Source organism: Helicoverpa armigera, chromosome 12 (assembly GCF_030705265.1).
Source record: "Helicoverpa armigera isolate CAAS_96S chromosome 12, ASM3070526v1, whole genome shotgun sequence".
NCBI classification, from domain to species: Eukaryota; Metazoa; Arthropoda; class Insecta; order Lepidoptera; family Noctuidae; genus Helicoverpa; species Helicoverpa armigera.
Genome location: NC_087131.1, coordinates 11,058,127 through 11,086,089, shown reverse-complemented (window position 1 = coordinate 11,086,089; position 27,963 = coordinate 11,058,127). Strand labels below are relative to the sequence as shown.

The 27,963-nt window shown below is 34.4% G+C and overlaps 1 protein-coding gene across 1 annotated transcript; it reads right to left on the bottom strand.

Annotated features, from left to right (window-relative positions):
• Positions 1 to 519: 519 nt before the first annotated feature.
• On the bottom strand, positions 520 to 27,963 carry LOC110374334 (alkylglycerol monooxygenase). The gene is made up of 10 exons (XM_021332005.3): positions 27,736 to 27,963; positions 18,405 to 18,580; positions 13,690 to 13,817; positions 12,429 to 12,580; positions 10,673 to 10,776; positions 8,678 to 8,840; positions 8,198 to 8,349; positions 6,487 to 6,621; positions 4,575 to 4,688; positions 520 to 1,936 (listed from the first exon to the last, which is right to left on the bottom strand). Exons 2-10 carry the CDS (start codon positions 18,558 to 18,560, stop codon positions 1,670 to 1,672), a joined length of 1,371 nt encoding a protein of 456 aa, XP_021187680.2. The 5' UTR covers positions 18,561 to 18,580; positions 27,736 to 27,963; the 3' UTR covers positions 520 to 1,669.

Below are 27,963 nucleotides of genomic sequence, written 5' to 3'. Positions count from 1 at the left end.
AATAATTCTCACAGTATACGTGCAGTACTGCGCCTATTAATTTTATTAAGTTTCTTTACACATTACAATGCTTTATCTGTTAGTTTTACTGTTAGTATGCAATTATCATTAAAGTGTAGCCTACAGCCGTTTCAGTCTGTAAGCCTAGATTATCTTAACAGCCTTCTAATTACGAGCATCGCAGCCAACTGCAACGCTAGTTCTTGTGATAATATCCCCGTATTATCTTAAGTACCACTTCTGAAGAACAGTCAAAGTGGTAGCCAAGATGAGCAGACATTGTCAATAGGATTCTATTTTGTTTTAGGGAATCTGTATGAAAAGATGTTTTTGCTCTGCACCGGGACAATAAGAAGCATGATGATGGTGAATAATACTTATACATATATTGTGTATGTGTTATATGCGCATTTCCAGCTTATAAAAATAAAGTTTCATTATATGTAAAACTAATTTTTGTTCATAACTTTGCGGTAACGAAATTCGTGAAATAATAAGGATCAAATAAAAACGAGCAAATTGCTAAAAAAGTTGTATTCAATAAAATCGTAACAAATAAGTTATCAATATTTACTTTGATCAACATAATTATTAATAATTTATAAGCTATACAAATGCTAGGGCGACTTGAAATAATTCATTCAATTATAAATTATTCTCATACAATCCAGCTGTACACTCAAAGAATAATTATAATATTATTTATCTTAATTAAGCTATAATTACCTTAAAAATTCTATTTATTTGGTGTATTTTCGTAAAAATATAAAGTGTGTTTTTTATAATTAACTTTACGTAAACTTATTATGTATTTTATTGTACAAATATGACTACAGGTCAAGTATTTAATTTACATTTTATAATAATTATTGCATTAACTAATTATGGTTTATCATAATTTCGTTGTTTAGTTTATGAAAATGTGTCTACATTTCGTTTAGGCTAAAGACGTAATCAGATAATATATTTCATTTAAAAACCTTCTATTGTGTTAATACCGTATGGTGTTTTTTTATACTTCAGAGTGACACTGATAAAAAAATTAAAAGTACAAGAGAAAAGATACAGCCTACCCAAACAGTATTATGCTTTCATACTAAAACAAAAATAGCGGTAGGTTTTTAGTATAGACATAAAGATATAATTATATCGGGTATGCCTTACTATGCCAAATAAATAACAATTAAAACAATGGCAGTAAACTTCATCTCACGAAATTTTAAAGTTTAATAGAATAATAAAATTGTAGCTATTTTAATTGAAATAACTAAGAAATAATTCCATAGCATAAAACATCAATTTCTGGCCATTATTTTGCTTAACTAATTTCAGGAATTCCTTTAACATGCATACGCGAAATGAGAATTCCGCTGAAGCAATTTACAACAATATACTATACAATGTTCATATAAACCCTTGAATTATCACTACTAAGGCAAAACTTGGCTTAATCTGTTCATTTTTGTACATTCTTAGGCACTTATCTAACATTTCCTAAGTCAAGCATTCTACAAGACGACGAAACAGGAATCATTTAAACCCAAAGAAAAAATAGGACTTGGACTTAAAAAAAATTACACTAGTTCAATTCCTGCACACATCATCTACCATTTCATAGCAAACGTCATTCCGGCAATCAAACACGAAAAAAAAAATCAGTCGTGAAAACTTATTCGACCTTCTTCGTCTTCTTGATTTCTAAGAATTTGAGGATGTTAAGGCACCAGAACATAGCTGATGCTACGTAGAAGGTTTGGAGTGCTGTGGCGAAGCCGGGGCTGGTGATGGTCACACTCCTGGTGAGGAAGGCGAGGGCTGAACAGCGGATGACCTCCAAGAGAGGGGCGTGCTTGGAGTTGTCGAACAACATTCCGATGATGGTGAGAGAAGCAATCACGTACAGGACGAAGATTAGCACTGAGATTGGTGTCATGCCCTGTAACAAAGAAAACAAGTGTTAAGAATATATGTTATAAACAGTTCAAAAATATCTTAACCTTAAAAGACGAGTGAGGAGATCTAAAATCATCGGGATATACAAATTGAAACAATCAACATGATAGGGTTCTGACAAAACTATTTTCTTTGACCCTCCAATAGTTTCCAAATATGGCAAGTTTATTCCCAGATAATGACCTTCAGAACTAACATTTAGCTACAAAAGTAAATTAGAAATTAATTTTAGAAACAAAATGTCGGATACAAAGATTGAAATAAATTTATAACAAATAACTATAATTGTTTCTGTCGGTTCAACCGTTGTTACAATCCTCTGTATAAACCTAAACCTAAATGTCTGCAGATTTAGCTTAATGTTTCGAAAGATAAGATACAGCTTCACGGCAATTTGAATAGAAATTCACAGAGAGGGTCCCCACATCTAAAATTTTACGACATATGACATATACAGGGAACGTAAAGTAAGATTGTCGGTTTTCAAAGTTAGGAGTTTGGGAACATTACGTTTTATAGCTGTAATGCTTTTGAGAGTTACATGAGTTTCAGTAACTTCTGCTATTGAATATTTATAACGTCTGTTCTTTTCTGAGGTGTTCGTTTGTTTATAGATTTGTATGTTGGATTTTTAATGGCTCATTTTAGAATCCGTGAAGGGAGGGCATTTTTTTACTTTTTAAGAAGAAAGACCTCTTTAAAATGACAGAGCTGTTTTTGATTTTCATGATGAATTATTATTATTGAACTACAAGAACTTCAAAATAACTTTTCCAGTCAGTTGATAAGTATCCTGCTAAAACTTTATTGCCTAGGAACGTCAAATTGCTAATTCATCTCCGTGGGAGTTCAACATTGAGATTTCAACAACTTTTGACTTGTAGTTCAAACTTTGAAAGCCAATCAAAAATAGTTACAGTTTTATAAGTATTAAGTAAATAATTTTACTTATTTAGACATTTTTTTTTTGCAATTGGACCGTATCTTACTATGTTTTTTGGCTTGATATCTCTGGTATCACCTTCTAAAAACTTGGATAAAATATTAAAAGACTCAATGAGCCCTGATTATCTAGGTACAAAAGTCTAGCCTACAATTAGTTCTATAGAGAGAAAATTAATTGATTTTAATCCAATCTACTCAACGTCTCGGATAATGAATAAAATAAATCGAAATGAAAAAGGTGACTTTCATTAAAACTTTCCCAATGATTCTTTGCTCCCGATCCGATGTAAGCTTCTTACCTAGCTACTATTATCTGATTAATTAATTTACTTCTAAAGAAAGGTTTGATATGTATCATACAGTAGTAATAATAGTTAATTGATTTATCAAGCTTTCGAAGTTATTTTCTGCTCAAGTACCTAACACATGTATCATTACGCGCTATTTTCGTTTCAAATTTTGAAAAACTACTAAATGTAAAAGGGATAGCAAAACCTCACAGGTCGGGCTAAAATAATAAATAAGCAACATTTCCTTCATAAAGTTTGCGCTAATTTTAGAATATTCAAGGAACTTGGAAACCTTAATATGACATGCGAAATGCGACTTAAAATATAACATCAAGTTTTCTTTCAAACAATTTTGTTAGACTTCGCTTGTTACAAGAGTTTTATTATTAGAAGCGACGTCAACTGAAAAAATTGTTTCAGCTTTAATGCCGAGACGAAAGTTTCTTAAAATCAGGATTATAATGATAACGTGAAGTGAAATGCAGTAGTCAGGCTTTCGACCTCAGTTTCACTTAGGTCTTGGTGGAATTCTAATCATATAAATAAAAAAAGCCTCAAGAGTACTACCTATCTCTGTAATAAAATCTTTCGAATTTATAACATTAGTAAGGACTTTTTTGCATCGGTCTATACCACCTCATTCGGATTTGAAAATAATCTGACACCAGAGCTCGTTAGGTGATTAAATCTGCAGCTCATTCAATAAGAAAAAGAAGACCACATCAGTTATTACTTGTATTTATGTCGGTAAACTTGTATATTTATATTTAATATACATCGTCACAATAAATAGGGTATGTAACAATATTTGTGGACGCCTTCGCTCCAATTTCACAGGGTAGTGACAAAGGTTGACTGAAACGTGATAGTCATTATTTTTACCCCAAGGTGAGCTTATTAATCTGAATATTATATTTGGATCCTGATTAAGCGATACAGACGTATTATGTATCATATTTGTTCAGACTATGTGGGCGAAATAGTCTGAGCAAAAATACTTAACCTTTGAGGGTTGCTAAGTCTCCGTATAAGAAGTTTTATTTATTTTAACCGACATGAACAAAAATGCTGTTATTTTTTTTCGCTACATTTTACTATTATTTCATTCTAAAAAAATAATCTCATCTTTTATCTGTCTAACTGTTGACTGTATCCTGATACCCACACTGTTTACTTCTCCATAAGAAAGAGACTCTCTATTCGACCGCGTACATTTTTTTTTAATAACTTTAACAAACATTGCCATCCAGCGTGACAATGCTGCCAGCCTTTTGGACATGCTCCCGAAGACAGCGGTGAGGATTTACGCGTTTTAATTATAATGTTAATGAACTTGTAAATAGCTCTGTTTATATTTGTTTAGTATATGAAAAGAAGGTAACTCACCATATATCTGGAAGCCAGCTCGAAGAACCCATAGAGCACAATAGTGTAATGAGCCACGAGGTAGCAGTTGCACCAGGCGGGTAGCTGCACGTCGTACTTATCTCTGTTTTCAACCTGATAACAATAAAATATACCTACATAAGTAAAAGTAATAGAAAAAAAAGTAAATCAATTTCGAAATGTTAACGAATGTCCGATAAATGAGGCATCCGTAGGCAAGACACTCCATAGTGAATGTTATCAATGATAAAAAAAATTGTGGCTATAGTTATTATAAATGGATACTGGGCAAATACTAGATTGGAATTTGCATAATGTGTCATTTTCAATAATTCACGACCAGTATCAGTAAGTTTTCTTCTACATTATGAAATTAATTCTTGTATGTAGGCAACTACAGAGAAATAGATAGAATTCTGCCTAGCCATTCAGGAAAACAGGCGTGATACTAACGTTATGAAACTAGAACTAATATTAGGGTACATGAAACATTAATTTAGCGACCTTGTCGCTTATGGAGCTAATAAAATAGATCAAGGGCTCCATTCTGAAGGAAATTGGTAGGGCATACCCGAAATAATATGCGGTGGGTCGGTATAAGTTCTATATTTAGGGCCAAAAAGGTTTTAGTTTTCTTACTAAAGAAATAGATCGGAGCTGGAAAAAAGTCCTTAGTAGTTTATCTTTAAGGTCCATTTTTGAAGTAGAACATGTGATTTTTTTTCTAAACTTTCAGCCCTAGAAGACTGTTAGTACTTAAAATATTTAGTTAGTCCATCGGTCGTAGGTTGGTCGTAGGCCTATTTATAAGATGTTATTAAAGAATACTTTGAATACGACTGTCAAAATAATACGAACGACATTATAGCAAATTATATATTTATACGTATAATCTATTTTATCATTTTACTCCCACGTAACTAAGGAAATAAAGATGACCAGCGATATTTAACTTAGAACCGGCATATCAAATTATATTGTTTGTAAAGGTTGAGTTATTTTCTACCATTATGTTATTAGATATTACTGTATCTTTTGACCTTTATTTTTAGTTTGAGTTATTTTTAGTTAAGTCTTAATATTTTTACCCCATATCAAGATATGCCTCATACAGTTTTTCATTTTCAAAAATTATGCTTTAAATAATTTATCTTTTGTCAATGTGGTAAACATTGCCACTAGTATTACCGCATGCAAATCAAGTGAATTTAAATAATTCGATTTAAATTTAAATTCCCTCGAAGGCTGAATTTAAATTTTAAATCTTTAGGTACTTATCGACGATCTCAGCGGTTCAATAATTACTCTGTCAGGCTTTTGAGATGCGGTCGTAATAGTACTTATCTTCTTATTAAAATAAGGCTTTGTCTGCTTTAAATTAAATTGTGTACCTAAAATATTTGGAAACCCGATTAATTTAATAGAAGGCTTAACACACAGTGTACAGTGTTTCGTTAGAGGTAACATAATTTCAAAATCGTAGTTTTTATTTTTATTATATAGGTACTTGCAAACATTGCGCCGTCTAGAAACTATGTACCTATGTAAAAACCCTAAAACTTCATAAAAAAACGAATAATATTATTTTAGTGTCAAAGTCCTGGGAAAATGCTCGGAAGACGATGAATGTCCTGAGTTAAATGTAGGTGTCTACACACCAAAGCCGCTGATGCCGGCGGCACAGCCCGGCGGCCCAACCCGCCGGCCGTATTTTGTACAATCATGCCGCCGGCTTTCATAGAGTATTTGACAATTACTAGAACACCACATGCCGCGGCTGTCGTGCCGCCGGGCTGTGCCGCCGGGTCAGCGGCTTTGGTGTGTAGACCCCTGGTGTATATTTACACAACACATAAATTAGCCACTTATTAATCCAGTTTAAGATAAGATAACTATAATGTATACTACTTACATCAACTTTCATATCCTCGTCACCCAATCTGGCCGTGCCTGGCTCCCAGCTGGGACCCCAGAAGACTGCCTTCAGCTTGTTCTCCCATGTGTCGAATGAACGGAACTTCTCAACTACGTAGTTGTTGTAGAACGCCTGTGGAAGAAAGAAAATTATGTGGTCAATAATTATTTAGAAAAATCAAGATAATGACTGGTGTACTGCAAAATTCTGCAGGTTTTTGATATCTACTACACCTATTTGAAGACTGGGCAGTATTTGCAATGATGGCATTGTACCTTACTAAAGGCTGATGTTTGTACTGAGGATAATAATGATCCTTTTTTGATGGTATTACGAAGAGTTAAAACTCATTTTGTATCAGGAATATTAGTGTCGAAATGTAGGACAAACTCTCCACATTATAACTAAAACAAAACGCGACAAAAACCTCCCATATTCACAGAGAAAGAAAACACACACACCCACAATCTTTTAATCTAATAAGCACAAAGTAAAAGACACTGTATATTGTTGTCGGTTAACCGTAATACCGTACTACACAAACCGTAATATACATTATAACAAACGAGCTCGTTCCCTCATTATACGGGTTTCTCTTTATGCTTATTTTTTGTCGGTAATCATCGTCGTGACAGGCCACAAAACCTTATATTAACGGGTAACGTACAAAGGTATAAAGGCTTATACATACTTTGTGGTGTATGTTCAAGCGCCTGATAAAGATTAGTGAGCAATGCGCAGTACTGAGTGAAATTAAGTGTTTGGTTATTAAGACAGGCGTATAATTTATTATCTCAAAGGTAATTTTCAAATGTTGTTTAGTTGGTCTAGGGCTTATATTCAAGTAAAACAAAAGCTGTGGTCACCTAGCTTTTCGATGCTTATACTTTGTTGAGAATAGGGTAAGACATACAGCATACATAATGTATTCCGAAAATATGTGGGTATAAGCTCTTCATTCTCAGTCATGTAAATATACTATTTGATGTAAAAGAAAGGATTGCGAATAATCTTCTCAAGGCCCTAAAATTTTTCAGTCAGACTTATGTCGCTTCACGACTTCTTAGTTGTAAGCGGCTGAAAATCCCACGCCGTATGTCTAACCCCGCCCTTATAATCCCTTGTAAAGTACCACTTTTTGCTGCGTTCCTCCATTTTCTGAGGTTAATTGCTATATTATGTTTACCCTACGAGATGTTCGTATCTGGATTTAATATGCTATTTATTATATTTACGTTAGTAAGCGAACGTGTCCTGAAATATGAGATTAAATATTTGATGATCCGTTTTCTCTGAAATTTGGTAAACATTATCTGTTTTACATAATAAGGTCGTATGACGGTGTCGTATCTTTTGTTTTCGAGTGCGATTTTCTAGGACATGTGTTCGTGTACTAATTAAAGGATTATTCGAACTGAGTGTTCCAATTTCTGCGTTAATTTTGAACTGGATTAAACCCATTCCTTTTGTGAAATAGGTCTTTGTTAATGACGACTTCTTTTGTTTGCAAACAGATTGATACACATGCTAGATGTCCCACATTCTTGTGTGACAAAGGGTTATGAATATGTACCTACTACATATTAATATTTTGGACCAAATAACGGAATTTTAAGCAGAAAAACGAGGCTTAAAATTGAGCCTTCAAAATTTCTGTTTGCACAGTCCCAAATGAATTTGCGTTTTGATAAAAATTTCAAACAATTACCTGCAAGTAAAGAGGGTTGAAGGAAGGCTGGTTGTAAATGAGGCCGTATACGATCTCAACCTTATCGGTCTCAGGTCTGAAGGTGCCGAAGAGACGATCCCAGATGATGAGCACGCCGCCGTAGTTTACGTCTAAGCAGTACTTGTTGCTGCCTATAAAAGAAATTAAGGGAATGAATATCGGTAGCACTGAATATTTCTTCTAGATAAGCTGGGAAAAGAGGTGTAAGAATAAGGACATTCTAAATTTAAGTAATGTCATTATTAGTGAGCTACAGATTTTTACGGAATAGTCAACTCTTTGATACCTAATCAATGGTGAGTGTAAAAATATGAAAACTATTTAGAGTTTCAAAATTGCAAAATATTAATGGCATCAGTATAGTCATTTATTTATTTACAATCATATTATTTGCTCTTATCTCGCTATCATGAATTTGGTCCTAGTTCGGTCATATGAGTAAAGGTATGAAAAACTTACCATGGTGCACTCTATGATGGCTAGGAGTGTTCAGGATGTACTCCAGAGGTCCCAGACTCTTGATAGCCTCAGTGTGGATCCAGAACATGTACAGGTAACTGAACTGGTGGTGCATCACGAATTGAGCTGGAGGAATCACCAGCGCCAGTGGGAGGTAGAAGACCTGAAAACAAATATAAGGATAAAAAAATAAAGACAGTTACAGTCTTTTTATCGTCCCACTGGTGGGGCACAGGCCTCTTCTCACAAGGAGAAGGATTGAACGTTAATCACCATGTTTGCTTAATAAAAAAAAATGATGATTTGCGAAAAGATGAGACGTGAGATTATCCTTTGTAAAGAACGTAAGTAGGTAGGAAGGTAGGAGTAGTTTAAATGTTTTTTTTTCCATGCCTTAAATACTTATTTTTGGAAGAAGCCTTTTTGTAGCTTAAGATATTTTTTCGTCTTTCCCTGTGTTATTTAGCATTTGATTTTATGATAAACTTTTTGTGGGTATCGTGTATCGCCCGAAGGCGTAGTATTCCTTGATCGATGGATCCAAAAATATACATAAGTTTATCTTTATCCTGAACTTTATATATTAATATTTTATTAACCCTTTTGCAGTACCTACTCCATCACGTCAGTTGCTCTGTCTTGCTTAAATTATTCTGAGTTCATTCCCTTTCTGAATGTTTTTGTACGTTACTTTGTGATCTATGCAGTTGAAGTATGAGAAGAATACTCTTATTGTTTTAGTGGAATCTTTTATTAAATCATAGGTATGTGCATTTTGTGTTGTATTTTTTTATACATTTGTACACAAATGTTAAAAGAATTTTATGAATGACGATGTTGCAGAAAAATAAAGCTGTGTTTATTTTTTAATAATGTTCTTTTTATGAGTTTAGTACAATATTATTGAATACTTTTAGAGAGTATAGTCTTATACGTTTTATATCATACGCCTCCGCCACGTCTTTCCTAGGTTTAGGTAGGCACATTAGTAGGTTATTTCTTTTACTAATATTACACTCATAAAAAAACATCCCTACCCATAAAAACGTTTTAAAAGCCACAAAGCCCACATAGTGGTAACATCTCGCCAATATATTCGGAGTCACGATCTTACACCAAAACTTTTAGTGCTATCGACTTTCCTTATGTATTATTTATAACTTCGTAATGGAAGACAGAAGAAAATCTATAGAGAAAGGAAACAAAATGGCTTCCTGAACAGTATGGAATCCTATGGAATATTTAAGGTGTTTGTATTTTAGTGTTTCTCAAAACAGTTATATAATTTCATGTTATCATTTCATTCAAAAAGGCTGTTTTAGATTTAAGAATCATCAAGTTGGACTATACTTATATTGAATGAAAATTTTGTATAGACTTTTTTTCCCAGTATTTTGTAATACATTTGATTAAGAATACCAACTGCATTATAACATTATTTTGTTTGAACAATCACGTAACTTCGTCTGAATAATTTGGCTCCATGAATTTCAGTAAACGATACTAGTAAAATATTAAATACTTAAATGTTATTTAGGATTTCTTTTCTGATTACTATTTGCACTACAGTTCAAATGTTACTACTAATAATTCGGATACAATAATCTTCGAGTTAATCTCAAAGGTGAAAGTAGTCGATGGATTAGCAATGGTCATGATTCTTTCATTAGTGACTTAGCAGTTTCTTTGTTTAGCTTCTAATTATTATTCGATCCATTACGGCTGATTATTATCAAAGTGGAATATTTTTGTAGGTAAGCAACAGATTCGCGGATAAATATTTGATTTAGCCAATGCAGGAACTTTTTCGTTCTTAACGGTAATACCGTTAATCCAATTTAGATGAATGGAGTTAGATATAAAGCTGATTGAAGACTTTTTTTCACAAAAAAGTACCTCATACTTTTAATATTAAGATTTCATAAAAATGCGTCCGATACTAGGGAAACATCAAGAACTTCAATAGTAGAAATATAATATAAACTCAATACTTACAAATCCACACCATCCTTGCAGCATAGACTGTCTGATGCCGACGCCCATGTTGAAGTCCTCAGACGTGTGATGGACTTGATGCTGTGCCCATAGAATGTGGACCTCTGTGAAGACACAGAATTTCATGAATATATTTTGGTAAATTGTATAAAGCTTGTCAGATTTTGGTGAACTGAGTCTGAATTTTCATATACCTAGAGAATGTTTGTCTAAATATATAAAACTCAAAGGTGACTGACTGACTGACTGACTGACATAGTGATCTATCAACGCACAGCTGAAACCACTGGACGGATCGGGCTGAAATTTTGCATGCAGGTAGATGTTATGACGTAGGCATCCGCTAAGAAAGGATTTTGATCAATTCTACCCCCAAGGGGATAAAATAGGGGATGAAAGTTTGTATGAAACTTTGTCAATTTTAAACCGATCGGACTGAGACTTTGCATGCATAAAGCTACTATGGCGTAGGCAACCCTTAAGAAAGGATTTTGATAAATTCCATCCCTAAGAGGATAAAATAGGGGATGAAAGTTTGTATACATCTTCTTAGATTTTATGAAGAAGTCCTGATGACGAATCAGAATTTTATGATGACGTTCGCTTAAATACGATTTTGATTAATTCAACCCCCATTCAACCCCCACGGGTGATAAAATAAGGGATGATGAAGGATGTAAAATGTATTAGTTTGAACCTATCAGTACGTAATGGAACGAACAAAATAATGTTTAGTTCTAAATGTTGAGAAGTTCTGCCTACCGCTGTGCATTTTCGTCTCATTTCTGAATCGCGGTGTTAAGATTTTCCGCCAGTTAATTACCTTCGAACTGAACTGTAGGTAATCTGTTTGTTTGGTTGCTGCGGATTGCCTTCCTCACTGACATATTAAACATAAATATTTCTAGCGGATTATATTTGACGGTTCTTTTCTTGGCATTTTGTTTTGGTTAGTCGTTTTGGTCATAGACTGCGTTGTATTTGGCATTTGTTTTGTTTTCGTTTGGTTTAAGTTTAGGTTTTGTTGGTTAGACTTTTTTTTTAATGGCTAAAGAAAATCTAAACGTTAATGGAGAAGTTGAAGAATGTACTGTCGTCCCTATTGTTGGTAAGTGAAAGCGTTACATCGCAATATAGTGGAAGCCACTATATTAACTGGGTGTGCAACAGGGGAAACTGTATTTATACCACGAATCCCATTAATACCTAACGATATCCCGTTCGAATTTAAACGATTACAGTTTCCCCTAAAAGTCTGCTTTGCCATGACAATAAATAAGTCTCAGGGGCAAACTCTCAAATTTGCGGGTATTGACTTGAGAGAACATTGCTTCTCTCATGGACAGTTTTATGTTGCTTGCTCACGAGTAAGTTCACCCAATAACTTAATAGTTTTAGCGCCTAACGACAGATTAGTAAAGAATATTGTGTACAAAGAAGTTTTGTAGGCCCTCATTTTTTACACGCTAAACAAAAGTAAAGCCGCAAAAACCATACCTAATTAATAATAATACTTCTTAACGCGAGCGAAGCCGCGGGCAAAAGCTAGTTTAGTATAAATTGACACAAATGGGGATTTAGAAGTCAGAAATTCATAAGGCCAGACTTGATCCCCACTTTTGTAATAAATTAATTACAATATTGTCCCAAATGGGAATCTTATGACACTTTTTCTCATTAGGTCCTTTAAATAACTGCTTAAGAAAAGCAAAATTGAGAAGAAAGAAAAAAATCTTATACTTGTAAATACACTTACCATGACAAGCTCTGTGCATCCAATAGTAACAGAAATCCACGCCCAGAGCTGCCGCGTACCACGTGACCGCACTGTCCCAGGGTAAGTCTACCAGTCTGAAGTTCGCGTATATCCATGTGTAAACGAAGGATTCTGCTCCACGCCATACTAGCCTGAAAGTTATGATAAAGCCTTCATTAATAAACCTGAGAGTTAGATAAGTATCTGGTAGACGAAAACACTTTAAAAGGAGATAAGTGGAACTAAGTACAAAGATAAACCATATTACTTTTACAACAGAGAGACATAACCTGTGTAACATAGTCTGTGTAAGGATTATCCATTAATAACAACAATTCAAGTCTATTAATACCAAAGTTATTAATGCAGACTAAGTTGCAGTATACAAAAACTGATAAGCCGGTTTTGATGAACCCGTCACAAAGACGGACCATGATCGGAACACCATTCCACACGGGAGAATATAAATGCCAGTTAATAATAATGCATAAAAGATGAGATTCAGATTAAAGAAAATAAAATGTAATAGGTAGACCTCTGGGGAAATTACAGGTTTCATTTATTAGCTTTGATAAATATAACTTGTCGCGCTAAAAGCGGTTGATAATGAAACGACCTTGATGAAGAAGATAAATTATTAACTAACCCAACTTTATCTTGATTTTTTTCTATCTTTTATACAGACTTTTACTATCAGACACAACAAAGGATGATACTGCAGAAATTGATGATAGTGCTATTGAAGATAAAAATAATACATCTAAAGAAATGAATGTATCTTTTTGCGTGGTAATACAGATATAGTATTTCTTAGAACACTGATACTTTGCATATAAGTCTAATTTGAACAATAAAGAAAATATCGAAGCGTGCAACAATACTATGGCAGACTGCCAGCCAAAGATGCTAACTTGCGGTTTCACCTAAATCCAAAAGGATTTGCAGATTTACTATGTTCAGACATATTGGTTAGATCTTGTAGAATATTTTTTTAAGAAATATCAACGAAATTTTTTACCAATGTTATTTTTTTAGGAGATAAAGTCATATCGTTGTGTGGACTTTGGATTTTTGACCTTTGCTTTATGATCTTGTCATCCAAATTAGATCTGTGGTAACTCAAAGTCTGCATTTTTATTTATACTTATTTATTTCTTTAAATAACCCTTCTAGTTTTGGTTCTAAATTACACATGACATTGAGTCCTAGTCACATAAAAAAAAAATACAAAAAGTTATTATTGATCTGAAAATTGTTTTACCTTCCACATTCCTGGAGAATTCCATGTGATATACTGGTGATACCATCGTTTAATCTGATGCCTGGCATGCCCTTTAGCCTCAGGACTATGTGTTCCAGGATCATGAAGAGGAAGAAGTATGGCCATGACTGGAAACAAAAGAATTTAGGGTTAGATAAAGAAAGATAATGATCATTTATAAAATGAACAACCTAAAATTATTCAACTTGATAAGATTGGATTCAAAACTGCAGTAGATATCACTACCAAATATTATGAAGAAGATTCAAATTTTAATCATACTCAGACTTCTAAATATGCAAACATCTTTTGTTCTGTACTGGGATTCTATAAAACTCGATCAACAACTCGCATTTCACTTCGATTCGAAATGTCATTTCATACTTTAGGGGAGGTAGGGGAGGGATGGGCACTTTTTCACAATTTATTGCATAAAAAATCAGATTTTACAGATCATTATCAACTTTTATTGCCATTTCTTATATTCGGCTAGATATAATGAAAGAGCTTTCCTAAAAATTACAATCAGTTTCAACATTACGAGATATTTAAACGGTTTTATTTAGCTCACCCAGTTTGTTTTATTATTTATTCTTGGATCAAATTTAGTAATTCAAATTTCACCCTCTTCCTGTCAACCGATTGGTCTGAAATTTTGTATACACCTTTAATTAAATCCAATATGGCCGCCGGCACAAAATGGCACAGCCCCCTAAATATGGGTATCAAATGAAAGGGCTACACAAGTAGAATACTGTCAGCAACCCCAGCGGGGCGCAACAGGGCCAAGGCCTGCCTGCACGTCGATTCTATAAAATTCGAACAACAACTCGCATTTCACTTCGCTATTCACTCTCACTTCGCATTCGATTCAGAACGACCTTGATTTTGCATTCTGTAAACATCACCTAATCACTTGCGAAGTGAAGTGAGCTCGACATCGACCAATGCTGTGCTAGTGACTTCCCCACTCGACAAAATGTCAACCGAGATTAATCAGTTTTTAATTTTATCAGTTTTGACACAGAATTTTAGCTAAATATGATGTTTTAGTTATAATTTGTTATTGTAAGGAATTTGAGGCAGCTTTTAAGTATAAAATAAACAGAAAAACACTTTAAAACACTTAGAACTTTATTTAAACACTATTTTAAATATAATAGTCTCTAGATCAAGTTGGCAACGGTACCTGAAACAAGATTCTATAAAGGATTTTTCGCGCAGATTTATAACCTCACAAATTTTCACTGACGAAGAAGAGCAAAAATTTACAAATTATACATTACATGGTATGTCCAAGCCTCCCTACCATAGGGAGCATTGGACACTTTTGACTTAGTTTATGAAAAAATCGGTAAAAAAACTTTTAAGTTAAACGGTTTTATCTTACGTGCACTGAAAACTAGAAAATAAAAAATAGTTACTTACCTGTCAACCTACGTAGGTGGTCCCGGTCATATTAGACTAAAATAAAAACGTGGGGCCAATAATATAAAAAATTATAAAACTGTTGCTGTAGTACTCTCTTCTAAAGGTATAATAGGTGTGGATTGCATCGACTTACTATAATCGTAACTGGAGATTTTGACAATCAATAATTAATAATAGAAAATACACACACCTTTCATTAGTTTTCTCTTTATAACGATCCGAAACCGCAACAAAATATTTAAGTACTTTTACGAGTGTTTGTTCTTGACAACTCACAGAAATGACACATAGTCTATGGATGAACACCGTTACCAGTCGGTAACGTAAACTACCCAATAAAAAAAAAACAAAACTATGATCAGAAATCAGAATAAAAGGACATCCCTTTTATTCTGATTTGATCATGTCTCCCAACTGCCCATCTCTCCCCTACCTCCCCTATAGATAGACAGATTTTGGCAGATCTGTCAAAATCTCGACTTTGATTTAGTTCAACTTGTCAACACGCTCGATTGTGTAGCGCTAGTGTAGTTTGACAATGTCAATCACGAAACTTTAAGGTAGAATTCCGTGGGTCGCGATTGTCGCAGCCGCGCGCGACAAAAGTCAACCTATGAAAATGTATGGCACCGCTGCCGAGGGCCGCGACAGTCGCGCGCGGACGACGAATTTCGTGAGCCGCTCGCGGCCGTACGCTTCTCAACATGGTCTAGCGCTTAATAACATCTATAGAATTTTAGTAAAACCAGAATTAAATTTTTGACAATGCCGCGAGCAGCTTACGAAATTCGTCGGCCGCGCGCGACTGTCACGGGCCTCGGCAACGGTGCCATACATTTTCATAGGTTGACTATTGTCGCGTCCACGGAATTCTACCTTTAGATCGAAGTCGAAGTGAGAGTGATGTCGAAGTGAGTTGTGATATTTTATAGAATCGACATGCTGATCACAATACTATAAAATGCAAAACATACGAAGCAATTTCTTTAACAGATAATGTTCAACGTTAAGCAAAGTGCAGAAACGATCAGACGAAAACCATTAAGCATTGATTGAACCAAACTTAGAAGGTTGTACTACACATAGGAGTAGGTGTATACCTTTCTATACTAAGCTTAGGTAATAACCGCACAAAAATCAATAGGTAGGTAACACAATATCGTAAAACACACCTGTGTTTGCCCATGTATCACTTTACCTATTTCATACTCAAGAATAGTCTGACATGGAGTGAATGTTGATGTATCGAGTTCCGTTGGTCTTATTGCAACAACTGTATTAGGCAATGTTTGAGTATTGAAATTATCTTTTTCTATTATAGCTTTAGTATTTACTTGGTTTGTAGCTGGCTTTAATGATACTTTAGAGCCGCCGTACACGGACTGCTTCAAGCAGTTGAGACCGACTGCTTAAAGCCGCGACCGCGCAGTGAACTATAGTCATTCATTCGCTGCCGTACACACGACTGCTCGAGCAGTCGCGACCGCTTCAAGCCGTCAACTGCATGATGAAATTCCATCGTGCCGTCGACCGCTCGCGAGCGGTTGCGAGGCATACACCGACTGCTCGAGCCGTTGACTGCGCTAGAGTAGTCGACAGCTCTCCGACTTCCCTCTCCCCCCCGCCCTTTGCGGCCTCGCGGCGTCTGTTTTCTCATTTGCCGACTGTTTTTTGAAAATCAACTGCTCGAGCAGTTGGGTCGTAGCTCGAGCAGTCAACAACCGACAGCTCAAGCACTCGACGCCGACCGCTCGAGCGGTCCGTGTATTTCACTCAGCCGCTAACTGCTCGAGCAGTCCGTGTACGGCGGCCCTTAGTGCTGGTATATGTAATATTAGTTTCTTTAGATGCATTAGCTATGATTGCAGATTTATGATTACTTAGTGTTTTGACATTTATTACTTCTTTTCGTTCAAATGTATCTTTATTTGAATCCTTGTCATATAACGTTGCATTGTTATTTTCCTGTATGTAAGGTATTGTTAATTATTGTCATATTCTGTCAAATAAATAATCGCAATTTATATGCAGCAAGCGTCTTCCTTTAAAAACTTTTTAAGGAAATCTTGCAACGAAATACTGATTGATGAACCAGAAACACATTATAATGAGATTAAATATATTCTGATCGCGTCTCAGTAATTGTTCCTCAATAAAAGGCAAGGATTTCGATTTTAAAAGGAGATAAAAAGAAATTGTATTCAGTTATATCACGTCTAAGTCGTAAATATGGCAAGCAATGTGTTTTAATAAAAAAGTGAGAAAACCTCACATGTATTTGTAAGATATGGTATGATAGTGGACGGTTAGTGATATAAAAGAATGAATTTTACATCTTTAGCTTATGTAATTACAATCCAAAGATCTTGTAAATTAATAAGACTAATATGCTTATTTAGTGGCTCAACGTTAATGTTAGCACATATTAAAGTTACTTTTTGACAATAACTATGATTATTTATTTTTAGTTACTTCTTTAAAAAAATATACGACCTAGTAAACGAAAATAATGTTGCCTGTATTTTATTTATTAAAAGGAAATGTGCTACTTTACGAATATAAAAATAGCTAGACCAAGCAAAATTTATTACGAGCCTAGCTCATAAAATATAAGAAATAGACATAAAAGTACAGACGCATGTACGTACGAAGGTCTGTTTAGAAGTACAGATATAACCTCGCAAGCGAAAGTAAAGTCGACAAATTAGTGTTAACATGTCAAGAACAAAATTGATAATAAAATCAACTAAACTAACAATTCAAATATTAACAAATACTGCCTTGATGACATTGCGAAAGAAAATACTTGGGAAGAAAATGTTGCAATCCTAATTAGATTTTGTGGACCATACGTGCATTGATTTAAAGGTTATTTTTGTATGGCGATAAAGAAGTCAAGGTGTTTTAGGCTATTATTAAAATGTATTGGTCAATAACCTGGGACTTATCAGTTATTCATGAGCTTTTTTTTATTTTTTTCGTGTCTGCCTAACTAGAGAAAAAAATTGGCGGTCATCCGTGAGCTTGGCTAATAAACCTTCTTAACACTTATTCCTGCTTTAAAATGTACCTACTTAAATATCATAAGCAATTGAATAGTGCTAATATACCCTGTTCACTCTTTATGATGACGGAAGTTTGTGAATACATAATGGTTCTTACTTCTTCACATGCAAACCGCTGGACCAATTTTTAACTTTTTTAACTTGATGCCAGAAAAAACTTCTCAAGTCTTCAGGACGCAGATAAAAGCGCCTTGTATGGTCATATAAAAATCAAATTACCTGTCTAAAAAAATTAGGTACATCCTCCTTTCTTTCGAACATGGTTTCTTTGGGTGAGTGGAGGTAGAACATCCTGCCGATGCCCTTCAGGTGGTCGCTCACCAGCTCCGAGAAGCCATTCTCCTCCGTCGCGTTGGCGAAGGAAAAGTCCGCCATTTTGCTCTTAAACTAGGGATCTGGAAATAAAGAAATGCGCGTTAGATTTTTTTCTTGTAATGTGTAGAATAGTTTTGATAATTTTGCAAGTATTTATTATGCTAAACTTAATTGCAGTTTGCAAAATAATACAGTTTTTATTCGTTTTACATAAATTGCCTTAAACGGTAGGGGTAAAAAATATGAGGCCTATTTTGCGATTGAATATACACATTACATATATTACAGCCTTTACTGTTTTTGGATTTCAACGAGTCAACTTACACTTTTAATTCAAGTTCAAATTACAATTATTTTATAACAACCACATGTAACACTTTGTAGGTACAAGTTACTCAATGTACCTAAGTGACATATAAACGCAAAACGGCCTAAAGTTATGAAATTAAATAACATTGTTTATTTATACATTATCAAACAGTTAGATACACTTCAAGACGAAAAATTCCACGGCTTTGATAGACGCTGAACTGTGAACCGAGCTGATTAGTTATAATTGAATGAATTGTTTTAATCATTTTTTGATTGACTACTTCCTTCAGGAAATTGTATTAAAATCGATAATTGTATTTTATCTGCCTTTATAAAAGTGAGTGGACTGGTTCCTGTCTTTTTTGTAGTAGAAAATAAATCAGATGACCAGAGTACTTTCCCATATATTTCAGAAGGCATATGCAGCACTCTTTTCCTTTACCTATACGTAATGAATTGTCTATCTAACACTGATATAATATGTCAAATCGGATCGATAGGTCCCTAAGATTAGCGAACCAACCTATTGATTCTACCATACCATATTTCTAAGCTAAGTCTACTACCAATAAATCGGGTTACAACGGATTCGGTACTAAAAAACTTACCAAATAAGTAGTTTAGTAGTATTTTATTAGATTTCAGCCGACACATAGAAACTTTCCACGGGTTCTTTAACCTGCGTTTTATGACCGATAACAACCTTTTCCAAGTTTTCTTCGATACTATAATGTTTTGACTATAAACGATAATAGTAAAAGGTTTATTTTCAGAGTTCAGTGACCTCGTACAATTATTGGAAAAACTTCGCTGTATGTTTTGTGAAAATATGTCGTAGTTGGGAAAGGCAGATGATGATGCTACTTTTTTTCATGACCGTTTACTAAAATACTATTTTAATATGAATCTGTTTCCAACTTATCCACGATATCTTAGCTTACTTAATCATTTAAAATGAAATATAGGAATGCACTCTTACGCTTCATTTTACTTTTACCTATGTTTTACAAATAATAAATACTTTTTGCATTGACTTTGGCTTCATTATCACAGCATACATTAATTACTACATAAACGCCATTTTTGAGTAGTATTTGGTCCTGCATTCCTTTCTCGTATCAAGTTTTCACAAACATTTTTACCTCCATTGCTTCCTAACAGAATATAGCTCAGATCAGGCGATACACATATTCCATTATTACCTATATGAAAAAGGATACGCTACGCCATACTTTTGCTTCAGTAAACATATTTATTGCTAATACGGAAGTTCGGATGACAATGAAGATATTATTAGCTCTATATCCGCATATGAAGGTGTAAACAATATAGACTATAAGCCTTTTTTTTTTTAACGACGTAAAAAATCATCAAATGACCCCTCCCGCTGTGGGTTAGCAGCGGTGAGGGAGTGTCAGACTCTTACTGACTAAAAGCCGTCGTGTTCCGTCGTAGGCCTTATGTGCTAGGGCCGCGGTACCTCTTTCGAACAACCCGCAGCCCCGGCAGGCATTGGCCCTGCTGGGCCCCTCTGGGGTTGCTGACATCTCTTTGAGGATAGACTATAAGCCTAGAAATATATTTGACGTAGATGTATATGAGCACTAGCTTCTGAATAGCAACTTGTGGAAATAACATCGCGTATCTGGATAAAAAAGTAGCCTATAGCCTTCCACGATGAAATTAATTGGGCTATCTAACACTGTAAGAATTTTCAAATAGGTCCAGTATTTCCTATACAAAAGGAAGCTGAACGAAAACATAGGCTCACTTTTGTCAAATGAAAGTATAATTATATTTTATGTGCGGTATAATCTTTGTAACTAGTAAATTAAGTATCTTGCTGGGAGTCACATATTGATATTATTTTTGATACCTACCTCAAAATCTTTCAAATTCTAAAATAGGTAACGGCTGTATCTAAAATTAATATAATGCGTAGGTAATAAACATGCAAAATCATAGCCTTATTTTGTCAATGAACTCTTTACAACAAATGTAGAATTGGTCAGAAAAATCCAGATATTTCTCTAATTTATATTAAAACAGCCTTGATTTTAGTTTTCGATGCTTATTAGTATAAACATGTTTTTTATGTTCGATATATTATTCTTATTTACGATGCTATTCAACTGGTTCAAGGATATCTAATGACCTGACAGCCTGTGAGAAAACATTCTAGTAGTTCCGACTTCTATTTTAGGAAAATATATTCTCTAGATCTTTCTACATAGATAAAAGGACACGTAGATATTACTTAAAATAGTTTGTTGCTCATTAAAAATAATATTAACCTTCAATTTTACAATTTAACCATCTTCCCAAAAAATGAGAAGGAATTGAACCAGACCATCATTATCAAGTCGGGATGATTTTAAATACCTATGATGGACTCACCTATTGTTTTGGTCGAGTACCTTTTATCTTGAAAACACTTTTTAATCTATTGCACAGAAATATAAAAGAGGTTCAACTTTTGATTTATCTAGCCTTCATGTGTGTGAATCGAACATAATACCATGTAGAATACGTAATGCTTTGTACTAGTAATGAATCAAAATGGATACGGGTACTTCTATGATATTTCGTAAATTGAACGTGGTTAAAAACAATAACAATATTTACCTACCTACCCGCAAATATTTAAAAATTATTAACGAATGAAATTTCACCAGAAAGTAGATGTTTAAGAGTACATAACAATTTTCTGTTATTTCTGTTATGGCGTTATATATTTGTATTTTTATTTCTCTTATGCACTATAACTGGTAACCGTAGTTTCATTAGTATTTTTAGGTTATTAAAATTAGTACCTATGCTAATAATTACCCCTACTTTCCCACTTCCAATAGTCCAACTGTACTGAATTGATCTATCACAAATACTAAGATTTATTTATATTGTAAAGCCGTCTTGTTAAAAAATGCTTTTTATCAAATATTGTTTATCTTACATGAAGTAGGTCACAAAGGTTATTTGTCGAAGAAGCATTAAAAAAGTTATATTATCTTCGAGTTTGTATAAACAAACATATGCTCAGAGTGTTCCTGGGTACGTAACACGGTTTTGTGACGTGATAAACAAACAATGACCCTCAATATTCAATGATTTATCAGTTGTTTCAAAATTATTTTATCTTCGTTGTTGTCCGGGCTGATTACATTTTGTGTGTTTGGGCGCGAGAGTGTTATAAGCAGCTGCTGATTTACAAAAAACTTTTAGGGGTTTTCAATTCAAGCTCAATAATATTTAAAAAGGTACCATTTCATTTGTTTTTAAGTGTAACATTCATCAATGAGACCTCTGCACAAAGTATTGTACCTAAGTAACCGTTGTGGTGGCCTAGTGTGTAAAAGCACCAACAACGTCTCAAGTATGGGCTTGATTTTAGGTCAGGCAAGTACCCATACAACTTTTCTAAGTTCGTATGTACTTTCTAAGTATCTATTGGTATCAATGGTGACATTGGCTGATTAAAAGGTTAAGGAAAACATCTCGAGAAAACCCTGGACTCTAAAGTCTAAAATCACCAACCTGCATTGGTGATTCACGCTCAATCCTTTTATGTGATAGGAGGCCTAGGTATACCAAGCAGAGGGACGATAAATAACTGAAGTCTGATAAATAAGAAAATACGCCAAAGAATCGAATTCTCATTTGTATTCTATGCAAAGCACATACAAGCAACATACTACATTGTATTCCTATATACGGAATTTTCGTCAGAACATATTCGTCAGTACAACGCACGGCCATATGTAATTCCATTGATCCTATGCCAAGTCGTGTTCAGTGGTTTATATTTAGTACACAAACACACATGTTGCAGACAGTAGGAAGCCTAAATAGTGTACTAAAAAGGGCTAGTATCCATTATTTATTTTATGGCTAATGTTTTAAAGGTTAACATAGTTATTGTTTAAAATTAGTCTAGAAGCATTCATTCATTCATAATATTGAATTTTATTTATTACTTCAGAGAAAGAACATTACACTTATATGTATGTCAGAATAACATTATATGGGCTTAACCATGGGCCGGAAGTAAATTGTATTCATTCAGTGCGTGGTCGCAAAACTTAAAATTCGTGGACTTAAGAGTACTTTATACACTAAACTATAAACACAGAAATAACGCCAAACACCCAAAAATAAATACTTTTCAGCAACATAAACATCAAACATTCGCAAATACTATGAAGTGAGCTGTCAATACACAAACGTACAGATTTCTTCAATAGATTTTCAACCTAATCACAACAGTGCACGGTTAATGTTCGCTTGGTATAATTTGACAGATTCCTGTAGGTCGACTTGCTGTCGACTATACATACGTGAAGGTACTTCAAAGATAAACTGAATTTATTTACTTCAATACACAAGGAAATGTAAACAAAAAGAAAGTTATCAATTGCCAAAGGAATGATAGGAGAAGTGAAGGTGAGATAACGGTTTGGTTTTATGAAACCAATTGTTGAAAGTCTTTATATTTGCTAGCCTTTATCAGTTGAAGTATAATATTCCTACGCATCATAGAAAAGTAGTTAAAAACATACAATATACCGGATAATTTATGGAAAGTCGGTTAAAAATATACCTACAGACATATAATCAAGGCAAATTAATAACAATAATTGTTCGCATAATATCATTGACTGTTATCAAATGATTGCACAACATAATATTAATTAATTAAATGGTATTAATAAACCTTTCACACTTACTAAGGTTTCATACAAACATCGTAGTACTTAAGTACATACAGTATATTTATGCGTAGCAGTACCTACCACGGAGAACAAAATTACTAGCGAATATGACATAACGCAAAATCTCTTGAGAAAGTAGCCAGCAAGAATAAGGGTGTTCGGGATACGAGTACTACTCATACACATTCTTAGGTTGGTAGCAATAAAAAAAAAAAAAACAATCGACACTAATCTTTGGCAGATTGGATCGATCTCGATTGACAAGGAATCGGTACGTTACTTGACCTAAAAAAAGGTACCTGACCTACCTGCCGTACGGCATCTCTGCATCTTTGTATCCTCTGTGGTACAGACAGTAAAAGTTCACTGCTCTTGATACAGCCGACATAAATAGAACGAAACAATTGATTTTGATTAAAGAATACCATAATACATAATACTCTTCCTAGAGTATAGACAATATTGTGACCTGAATAAAAACTGCTTTAAGTACAGACAAAAAAAGATTTATAAAACAAATGCTGAATTTGAATATAGAATAAATGAAAACTAAACAAAATGTTATAAGTAGGGCAAATAAAAATAATTTCGCTGACGTTGGGTAAGGTTAAAAAATATGATTCAGTAAAAAATCTTGTATGATAGGTGAACACGTTTCGTATATCTAGTATTTGTCTTGGTAGACAATTTTGTAAGATACCTTTATGCAGGCAAATCGGATGGCAACATGAATATTGCCTATTTGACAGTATGTGGTCAATGTCGTTTGAGAACACCTGTTACAAGCATAATGCCTTTGACCATCCCGAATACTTAGGCATGCAAGACCCAAGGTAAGGCGAAAATGAATCTCTCTACTATAGAGGTACATATTTTATCATGCCACTTCTGGGGTTAGGCTATTTATACACTGAGAAAGTTCATATATGTACATTTAACACTGTGCTTGACAAGTATGGTTAAGTGATCTTTTAAATTAAGCTTTTTTAAGGTTCCTTTGCATGGCTTAACATTAATCCTTCTCAAGGAAACAGAGAAGCAATTTAAGTTGTTCAAGGAATATTGGTAATTTCAGATTTCATAATAATAGGTATAAGAGCCCCGCAGGGCATCTGAGGCGGATGACGGGGAGTAGCGACCCCGCGGGGCTATATATCCGAGTGCTCCAGGGAGAGTATACTGTCCCCCATCTCCGGCTTGCCGGAGTGAAGCATGACGGGGGATAGGTCTCCCGCCTCTTGGCTTGCCTTCACCGGCCGGTCAGAGTGGAGTCGCTAGAGCAATGCTCGGAGGGTAGGTGCCTCGTGGTAAGTGGCGAGTGGGCCGGTGATGCTGGACCCACAGGGAGCGCGTGATCTGCGTTTAAAGTCCGCCGAGGTATCCTCACCCTTCTCAGCCGCTCATGTACCTGTTGCCCTCTTGTTGCTTTTCAGTGACTGATTCCCGGGGGCCCAGTAAGTGAGCTGGCGAGTCTCCACCTGCCATTTTTACGTGTATTTATTACATTGTTATCGGCAGGTGCCATAGTTCCCGTAGCTTCCCCATTCCTAGTCCATTAGCATCCCATCACAATAGCCCAAGTAGTTTTCATCCATAGTTAGCAATAGTTTAGCACAGAACCGGGGATTGTCCTTGGTACATTTCTATAGTGTATACAGGGATAATCGTCGGTTTTGTGTCACCATTTCATTAAAGTTGTCTCAAAAGGGCTTCAGCGTGTTGGCTTCGGCCCCACGTTCGCCTCCCAAAAATCCGGGACTCTATAGTCCCGAGGTCTGGTAGAGACATACAAGGTATAAGACCTATTTGATTAATAATTATGTAGTTCATAATTCCCTTCTTCATAATAATAATGTCAACATAGTGATCCATTGTGACATAACGCAATATACTTTACTTGTTTTCATTATCATTTCAATTATGTACAGATTCTAGATACGATTGTGTAAGGTATAATAAAATTATATTGTTATAGCACTGTTTATTTGTTTATCTAATCTTTGATGTTTGAAAAGCTTTCATAAGTAAGTATTTACTTAGTTTCTGAGTTAAGAGCTCTTTAATAGCACAATTCTTAAATGTACAGTTCATGTCAAGCGTTGCCACCAAAGTCGGCTAGAATTTTAGAATACTTGAAATGTACAAACAAAACATTTCTTCCTATTAATTCATAATTATGCTCATGAACTACGTGAATTGTAATTCAATATCCAAAATACAATTATCATTCTAATTAACAAAATAAAAATATTAGTGATAAAAAAGATCCTACTAATTATTATTTTGTGGTCAGATAACTTGAGTGTCACAAAATAAGTGAACTCTGACGAAATTGTGGCGAAATAATTATGAAACAAATGCTCAATCTATCAATCACTATCACTGTTCTGTAAGAGGTCATTGAACTCTATTTTATTCTTCAAAAGATTGATTCGATCTTTCCATTCTCTATAACCAAGAAGATTAACACTTTTATTTAGTTTTTGTTAAAAATCTATCTGACACTGAAATAGTTTTTCAAATAGGCCTAATCGTCATCAGTGTTTTATCGTCCCACTGCTGGGCACAGGCCTCCTCTCACACGGTCCTTCTGATTGAGCGTTAAATCACTACGCTTGATCAATGCGGGTTGGTGATTTGAGACTTTATAGTCCAGGCCCATTATTTTCTGAGATGACAGCGTTCAATATTTTAATATTAAGTATAAATAATATGTGTGTGTCTGATGACAACAGAATAGGATATAGTTTAGAATGCAATGTAATTATAAAAATAACGTCGCAAAGAATTAGTTCCAATAAAACGTGTGTATAATAAGTATAACACGTGTATCAAAACAAGATTATTATCTTATCTGACCGGTTTATCTCGTCTTTCTCGTATTATTCTAAAGTCAAAATAACAAAATATTTGTCGGTTTTTGAAATAACCGGTAACATTACGGACTCAAAACCGAAAATCTGAAAGTGTTTTCCTTTCAAAAAGTGAATGTATTGACATTTCATTTTGACTTTCGAATCAAAATTACGCAACAAGATGTAGGTAGGTACCTAAATATACTGAATCCAAAAAGAAGAGGAAACAGGAAGAGAATTCTTAGATAAGTTAATAAAAATAGAAAAAATATTAATTTTTATAGGCGACTGTGTAGATACCTATATAAAATATCATAAATGCTTATGCAGTGCATTTATGATAAGCAAGCAATATGTTGCATTTTTAGGACTGATCTAGATTCAAGAAAAAACAGTCACACTTTGCATTATTTGATCAATTTTCAATCGCTAGTTTACTACGTTATAAAACATCATCATCTGCCTATCGTTTTCCCAACAATGTTGGGGTCGGCTTCCAGTCTGGATGTAGCTGAGTACCAGTGTTTTACAAGCAGCGACTGCCTATCTATTCTCCTCAATCCAGTTAGCCGGTTAACCCAGTACTCCCTGGTAAGATTTGTGGTTACTGGTTCATAAAACGATCACTATTATTTTTAATCTACCCTCACTACGAAAAATTATGATACTAGGACAAATAATTATGAAGTCATAAATAGGTTCCACTATCTGCATATTTGATGGCATAGTAGCACAAATAAATACTATCATTGTAGTGAAAAATATATGCACATAAAGTTTTGAATGTGTCACAAGTTTATAATTATTTGTGTTAAGTAATTAGTTAGTTCTACCGGCACTACGCTTGTCCCTCATTGGTTAGGCGTTTATCTGCCACATTGAGTGAATGGGCGACTGGGATGACTTTTTGAACAGCTGTTATTTTGAAAAATTATCGGTTACGTTTTTTTTAGCAATCATTAATACCACCATTGGTAATGCTATTTGTAGTATACTGATGATAGTTCGAAAATATAAGTAGGTGCCTACAGAAACTAAAATAACTTACGTTTTATATTTTAAATTACATTTAGTATATATCAATCAACAATTTGTGTCACGCAAACAACAAATTAAAAGTCATCGACTCCATTTAAAAAGATTTGCATACAGTTCTTTTTTCCAATTTTAGAATTGGATAGCTGTTTCAATCTAAGCCCCAATCACAATTTTATACGACATGGAAGGTAGATTAGTAAAAAAAATAATTAATTAACATAAAAATAATACAAAATATTGGAACATTCTTTACATATAACACACCTAACAAAAAAGTAATTCGAAACAAATAAAAGTAAAAAAAATTAAAAAAGAACTTACAAAAAAATAAAAAGACGTCCTCACTGAATAAATTATAAAACCACAATAAAACGAGGCACTCAGTCCCACACTACTTTTAAGTTCCAACCCTAAAACGCCACTGTCCGATACGGGCCCCGGATCAAAAATATCGAGAACGAAAACGAATACGAGTTACGTGTTGCGATCTATATCGATCAAGCGTGCACTCGCGGTAAGAATCGAATGCAAACAGTCGGACTGAGTAGG

Coding starts and splice junctions, on each gene's coding strand:
- LOC110374334 (XM_021332005.3), bottom strand. CDS start 18,560: ATGGCGGACTTTTCCTTCGCCAACGCGACGGAGGAGAATGGCTTCTCG. Junction 8,350..8,677: donor CCATCATAGAGTGCACCATG/GTAAGTTTTTCA, acceptor TTTCTTTTATAG/GCAGCAACAAGTACTGCTTA. Junction 6,622..8,197: donor TCAACCCTCTTTACTTGCAG/GTAATTGTTTGA, acceptor TTTCTTCCACAG/GCGTTCTACAACAACTACGT.